The sequence below is a fragment of the Camelina sativa genome, chromosome 9, assembly GCF_000633955.1.
Source record: "Camelina sativa cultivar DH55 chromosome 9, Cs, whole genome shotgun sequence".
Lineage (NCBI taxonomy): Eukaryota > Viridiplantae > Streptophyta > Magnoliopsida > Brassicales > Brassicaceae > Camelina > Camelina sativa.
This window is the reverse complement of record NC_025693.1, coordinates 6,956,199-6,963,744: the sequence shown is the minus strand read 5'-3', so window position 1 is coordinate 6,963,744 and position 7,546 is coordinate 6,956,199. Positions and strand designations below refer to the sequence as shown.

The 7,546-nt window shown below is 33.9% G+C and overlaps 2 protein-coding genes across 3 annotated transcripts; both read right to left on the bottom strand.

Moving 5' to 3' along the window:
• On the bottom strand, positions 983-1,821 carry LOC104715075. The gene is made up of 6 exons (XM_010432527.1): positions 1,758-1,821; positions 1,610-1,641; positions 1,489-1,521; positions 1,362-1,394; positions 1,178-1,273; positions 983-1,078 (listed from the first exon to the last, which is right to left on the bottom strand). The coding sequence occupies exons 1-6, from the start codon at positions 1,819-1,821 to the stop codon at positions 983-985; spliced, it is 354 nt and encodes a 117-aa protein (XP_010430829.1).
• LOC104710660 (xyloglucan glycosyltransferase 4) lies at positions 2,673-7,063 on the bottom strand. 2 transcript variants are annotated; one of them, XM_010427297.2, is made up of 5 exons: positions 6,663-7,059; positions 5,506-6,013; positions 5,110-5,418; positions 3,612-4,016; positions 2,673-3,519 (listed from the first exon to the last, which is right to left on the bottom strand). In XM_010427297.2, exons 1-5 carry the CDS (start codon positions 6,788-6,790, stop codon positions 2,848-2,850), a joined length of 2,022 nt encoding a protein of 673 aa, XP_010425599.1. In that variant the 5' UTR covers positions 6,791-7,059; the 3' UTR covers positions 2,673-2,847. The 2 variants fall into 2 exon arrangements, with proteins under 2 accessions (XP_010425599.1, XP_010425600.1); XM_010427298.2 differs by lacking the exon at positions 5,506-6,013 and having other exon boundaries at positions 6,155-7,063.

The following is a 7,546-nucleotide window of genomic DNA, read 5'->3' as shown; positions in this document are numbered from 1 at the left end:
TAATTTTACATATTCGTAATAATTAAAATTTTTATTAAGTTTATATATGTTAATTATAATATTTAAATAAATGTCAATCGAAGTTTTTCTTCGTTAAGAATCAAAGCTCACAGGTTTTGGAAAATAAAATAGGAATCAAATTTTTGTTTTCTTTGTTTGCGAAGGATTCAGATATAGAATATTTTCAAAACACAACAGAATGTATGGATAAATATATGATAGTTTATATTTCCATATTGATTGCTGTTATTTATTTAGTTGGAATGAAATGTAAAATATTTATGAAACAAAATCTGTAGTAATGTTAGTTTTGGAAAAATTTTAGGAGTTAATGTTGTAAATAATTTTTTAAATAAACAAAATTAAAAGGGCATAACACAAAATGTATTTCAAAATTGTTAATATAGATATTGTAAACAAGGTTTTTCTCTGGTTGAAATAAATTTATATTCATTAAAAAAAAAATTAGGGTCAAATGACATTAACTAAAAATTTCTGAATGGGTTTTGACGTCTCATCAAAAAAAATTTGGCCCGAATGTGATCTATGTCTTTTTGTTAACTGAATTACAGTATATCATTTTTTTAGGTTTTAACTTTTAAGTATGAATTTCTGATATCCATTCACTCATTAAATTTCTGATAAATAAAATATATTTTTATTTAAATAAATTCAGTATGGAAAATAATTTAGGATCTCTTGCGCATTAACAAAAAGATAAAAAAAACTGTGGTAGCATATATAAAAAATGTTGTACCTCTTCTCAATATTTTGTATTTGAGTACAATATGATAGATGTTACTTGATGAAGAAACATGCATGTAATATCATTGTCCCATTTATGATCAAATCCTGTTATACTCATCTTGGGGCATTACAAACTGGAGCCCCAAGAGTATAGAGATAGAGAATAAGAAATCAATCAATTCACTGATCATTCATAACAACTCTAAAAAAACTCATCAAAGGACTAATAATTTAGTCAGATAATTTCTTCTGATTGTGTCCTTGCTTTCCACAAATCACTGCAACACTTCTCTTTAGTTACTTTCAACTCAGAGATTTGAGTTGTAGACAACTGAAACATAAGAAGACATAATAGATCAAACCAAATCTATTGTCCTTTCAAAATCAAACAAACAAATAAATGTTAGATACACCAGTTACTTGATTTTACCTTCACAAGATGGTCCAACTTCTTTTCCATTTCTCTATACTTAGCCTCAAATTTTTGTTCGATTTCTCTATACTTAGCCATTTGAGCATTAGAAGGCTGAAACATGATAAGGCATTACATATACACCATAACTATTTTGATGTCTTTTCAAAATCAAACATGATAAGGCAATTCTTGCTTTTACCTCTTTGAAGGACTCCATCTGAACCTTAACTGTCTGAAACATGAGAAATTCAAGTAGACACATTTAAAAAAGAAAATCAAAACCTTTGAATCCTTTCAAAATCATAACAACGTTTATTGCTTTTTACCTCTTTCAAGGATTCCAACTGATTCTTAAGCGTCTGAAATACATGAGAAGTTCAATCAACCATTATCGCGTCTTTACAAAAGCTAAAGATCACTATTGTTATTTGGGATCAATGTGCTTACCTGATGATCTGACTTAGAGAATAAAGCAGCATCTGAAGGAAAGACAATAATACAAATTGATCAAGCTTACTATCCCAAAAAAGAAAAGCAAAACAACAGCCTACAATCAGAAACTAAACAATGATCCTGATCCTTTACAGCGACTTACGAGTGTAGAATCCAAGACCAAATATGAACAGTGATGTTTTCCCCATACAGTTCAAGATTCCCATGATGTTCCTGATGTACTGACCTAAAAACAAAATCGAACATAAAGACTTGGACAAAGAAAACTAAAACAAACAGAGAAACTGCGAGCGTTAACAAAAAACTGAGCAGACCTATAAATCCTGTGCGAGATTGATTTTGAGACCACAAGCAATAATGTTTCTAATCTTGGTCTTCTTGGCCAAACGGCTGAATATATTACACAAACAATACTAGGTTTTTTGCCTTCCAGAGCAAGCAAAAAAAAGAGGAAAAATGACAAAATAAAAATTTAAAAATAATACCAAACTTTTAAATTTTTTGCAAAAGAATATAAAGTTTTCTCATTAATAAAATTAATTCCCAAATTTGTAAGATATTGCCAAAAAAGAAAAAAAAAAGTATCACTTTAACTTGGCATTGTAAAAAACAGACGCTAAAACAAAAGCATGTAATACCCTCCCAGTCCCATACTGAACAAATTCTAACACTCAAATTTCACCAGTAATTCCCTAAACTCACAATCAAAATCGTGCGGTTACACTCATTACTTGAGCTCTATAGCTCTGTTTTGACAGAAGATGTGACAATATTATAAGTTGTAACCGGCCAACAACTCCAACAAGATTTGTAACCAATATATGGAAAACATAAACACAAACAGTTTTAATACAAAGTAAACTTTCATAGGGAAGAAGTGGTTTGTATATTGATAACGTAGGAGTATAACAAAACCTTACAATACTGTTGAACATAATCAAAACAGAGTTTGGTAAATTCGACGGGCTCTACTTTTATATTGAAATTAGAAGAATCCAACCGACTCTTGATACAATAACATCTAAGAGCTATGATTTTCACAACAGTGAAGCCAAAATCATGTAACAATTCGTTTCAATTCATTTATCTGAAACTGGACATTATAAGTTCTTGAAAATTATGTATAAAACCCACATATAATAAAGGGAAAAGAATAAAAAAAAAACAAACAAAAAAATAGCCAATATAAACGGTATTTGTTTCCTTCTTCTCTGTCTTGATTTACTGTGCGTCTAGCTGATCTGTTCTCCGATCAAATCCAACCCTACAACCAAGAAAGACAGCCCCTGAAACAGCAAGAAGTAGAAGTGAAGACCGTGTGCCGATAGAAAGCTCCTCGCAGCTGCGGTTAGCAGCAAGAACGCAAGCCCCAACTCTTTCTTGAACACCATGTTCGTCTTCCTCTTGTTCTTGGGCCTCATTAGCCCTCCAAGGCCCTTCTTTGCGGTTTCTTGCCCTGCAAGATTGGTCTCTTGTTCCTTAATTTTGCTCAGAAGCTCCAAGCCGGACTCTGAGTTTCTCCTATGCAACTTCTCTTCCTTTTCAGCAAACGCTAGCAAGTCGGATTCTGATGATCTCCCGGTTTTCTTTGTCACAACCCACTCGTAAGCCGATCCGAACTGGAACAGCCCAGAGATCATGGCGTTGAACTTGGTTATAGACATTGTGTTTTCGAAAAGGAGGTAAGGGACTAAGAAAGGGAAAGATTTAGGCGACGGGAGAATGTTGAGAAGCGAAATGAAGATAGGAACGTAACAGATGATCCACAAGGGTAGCTCGGCTTCAGGGATGAACATAGTCAATGGAAGGATGATGCAAAAGAGAGTGAATGAGTAAAAGGGTAGAATCAGCTTCCTTAGAAGAAAGAAAAGGAAGATCAAATTCGCCTTCTTCCAAACCGATATCTGCAGTTACAAAAACAAACAATTGAGTATATGTATTTGATGTTTTGACTGCAATAAACTACTAATCACTAGTTGTAGGAATCAAATGTTACCTTTGATTTGATAATTGAAGGAAGGCATAACCGGAACAGCTGCATAGGACCAGAATGCCAACGGTGTTGTTGCTTCTTGTAAGCTTCATAAGACTCAGGCAACTCACAAGTAACTTCAACGTCATTGAGGTAAATGAACTTCCATCCGTTAAGATGCGCTCTAACCGCGATATCCATATCTTCCACGGTCGTTCTCTCAAGCCATCCGCCAGATTCTTCCAGTGCCTTGATTCTCCAAACTCCTGCGGTTCCGTTGAAACCGAAGAAGTTGAGAAACACACCGTTCACTTGCTGTTCTACTTCAAAGTGGAAACATAAGTTGATGTTTTGCAGCCTTGTGAGGAGATTCTCGTCTTTGTTTACAAATGACCACCTTGCTTGGACTAGTCCTAGCTCTGGATTACCCTGCAAAACAAACAACACAACATTCTCTTTTATAACTCTCTTCTTCTAAATCAAATCTTGCTTTTTCAAACAAAATCAGAATCTTGAACATTTCAAAAACGTTTTCCATAAAAAGATATACTTTTGTATCTAAAAAATTTAAATTTTGAGAGATATCACTATTCAAAATCGGCGTCTCTATCACTTGGATATCAACTCCAACAACCCACATGAAAAAATAAGATATGCTATTTAGGTAGGGTACAAAATATTAAAAATAAATTTAAAATTTTTTATTTTCACAGTAGAATTCGTTCTCTTTTAGATGATTTTTAAAGCTTTTTTTTCTTTCTAAAATAGATGATTTTCTCATGATCCATGCAAAATTAATTATGTTTTTATTGGTTTTAATAATTTATATTATGCAAATTTTATAGGTTGAATTTTGTTGAATTCTGTGAAAATAGTTTAATAAATGATGTTTTCGTTTAGAAATAAACAAAAATTAAATGATTATTTAATCTGTGTGCACAACTCTAGAAGATCATCTAAAGAATAAAGATATGCAAACATAAAAACAGAGGAACAATTAAAACCCAATCAAACCTAATTCAAGGTTAGCTTTTTTTTAACCGGGAATTCAAGGATAAAATAAAAATTCAAGGTTCGCTATTAGATTTACTCTGAAGAATTTGTTGGGCTGGAAAAAAAATCAACGAAAGAAAGTCATGATTTAGTAATTTTATATTTGTCGGTTACTTTGATTTCATACATGATACATGTAACAACTTGGATTTTTATAACATAAAACCAAAAAAAAAAAAACTTAGATTTACCTAAAAAAAATATAGAAATTTGTCGGTTACTTAGAACATGACCCACTTGATAAAAAAAAGGAAAGGAAAAAAAAAAAGACAACTGTCGGTGATGAGTATAATTGAAAAAATATTTTCTAACTATAAAAATAAAAAGTGTTTTCTTACCAAAAAAAATAGTAATAAAAAGTGTTAAAAAGAACAAATCTTTTTCACTGAATTTTCTCTAAAACATCATCGTAAATTACGAAAACTGAAGAAAAAAGTTTCCTTTTTTTAGATAGAATGTGTTTTGTTACCTTGAAATGAGGAACAGTCCTCTTGAGGAAATCAGGATTAGGTGTGAAATCTGCGTCAAAGATTGTCACAAACTCGTAATCTTTAACGTAGTCACAAGTCATGGCTGATTTCAAATTCCCAGCTTTGTAGCCAGTTCTGATCAACCTATGCCTGTAAATTATGTTTACGCCTTTCTCGGCCCATACCGATACTTCCTCCTTGATCAAAAGCTGTAAATTCGGGTCATCCGAATCGTCTAGAACTTGAATTAAGATCCTATCCTTTGGCCAATCAAGTTGTGAAGCTGCTCCTATTGATTGTTCATACACCTAACAATAACAACGCAAGACTAATCACTTAACAAAACTCAAAACAGAGTGACAAAACAGGGCAAAAACAGAGTATTTGTAGTTTACCTCTCGTTCGTTGCACATTGGGATCTGAATAAGAACCATTGGGAAATTGGATGGGTCTTCCAAATCGACAGATTCGTCTTTGAGCTTAGGTTCGATCTTTTTAAATTTGATCCAGAAGCAACCGAGACAGAGGACTAACCGATCAAGAGACTGGATCAAGAAGAGGACAGTGCAGAATCTTGATAGAGTGATGACAAGGGGAGCGATGTAATCGGATCGAAACGAGAGCCAAGCCATGTAAGACCATTCGACGAGTCCGTAAACCTCCCAAGACGGTCGGTTAATGAGATCAAGATTCCATTTCTTGTAGTGAGCGACGATTTCTATGGACAAGGCAACTATGGAGATAACAAGACAAGCTTTGATGAATCTGTACATCTGTTTCCCTCTGCTTTTTGGATCTTCTTCTTCGTTTACGTTCTTCGCGGAAAAGGCGATACGTTTCTTGACGGAAGCGACGAGCCACGAGAGACACGAGATGACTCTGTGAGCTTTGAGGAGGAGGAACCATGAGAATTGTTTCGGANAGTTGTGAAGCTGCTCCTATTGATTGTTCATACACCTAACAATAACAACGCAAGACTAATCACTTAACAAAACTCAAAACAGAGTGACAAAACAGGGCAAAAACAGAGTATTTGTAGTTTACCTCTCGTTCGTTGCACATTGGGATCTGAATAAGAACCATTGGGAAATTGGATGGGTCTTCCAAATCGACAGATTCGTCTTTGAGCTTAGGTTCGATCTTTTTAAATTTGATCCAGAAGCAACCGAGACAGAGGACTAACCGATCAAGAGACTGGATCAAGAAGAGGACAGTGCAGAATCTTGATAGAGTGATGACAAGGGGAGCGATGTAATCGGATCGAAACGAGAGCCAAGCCATGTAAGACCATTCGACGAGTCCGTAAACCTCCCAAGACGGTCGGTTAATGAGATCAAGATTCCATTTCTTGTAGTGAGCGACGATTTCTATGGACAAGGCAACTATGGAGATAACAAGACAAGCTTTGATGAATCTGTACATCTGTTTCCCTCTGCTTTTTGGATCTTCTTCTTCGTTTACGTTCTTCGCGGAAAAGGCGATACGTTTCTTGACGGAAGCGACGAGCCACGAGAGACACGAGATGACTCTGTGAGCTTTGAGGAGGAGGAACCATGAGAATTGTTTCGGACTGATTGATTTACGCTTGTCCGGGAATGAGGATGGATCTGAGCCGTTGATCTCTAGTAAAGAGAAGTTGTCTGGCTTCTCCATTGTCACTGCTACTGAATTTGGAGCCATGAATGAAGAAGAAGAAAAGAACAGAGAGAGAGAGAGAAGAGAGGGAGAAGAATAAAAACAGAGTCGTCACTGTTTCATTAAATTTTCCATAAAAACTGGATCGTTTGTGTTTTGTTACACAGACAAAACAGTGATCTGATCAAATCAGATACGTTAGTTCAGCTGTGTAACTGAAACTTGTGATTGAGAGAGAGAGGGAGAGAGACGAGGATCATGTGCTGAAGTGAACAACTAGTAAATAAAGAGGAGAAGAAGAAGAAGAAGAGAGTCCTCGTTTCTTTGAATTTTCCTATATTTTGGTTTTTTTTTTTAAATGGAAAAGGTTAGATTTTAAAAAAATTTAGTTTCTTGTTTGAAAAGTCTAATTTTTATTAGTGGATCTATTTGCCAGCGTGTATAACTAAATAAAGAAAATATTATTTATTACTTTACTTAATTACATGATGTTACTTGGAAATATGATATTCGCGGATCAATACAATATTTATTTAAGATTGTTATATAATAAATGATTCGAGTAAATAACTAATTTGCAAACCTACAATAAAATAAATGAATAAATGATTACGTCTTGTATGTATTTTGTTCCGGGATTAACTTTTACAAATGACTAATTTATAATGATTAAAATTAGATTTTTGGATCAAATATAGTTAATTTAGAAGGATTTTGAATTGAATTGGCCAAAGTAGAAAAATTTGATAAAAATGTTTCTCCACCAACTACAAAATCTTAATTTAGTTTATTTACTTTTTT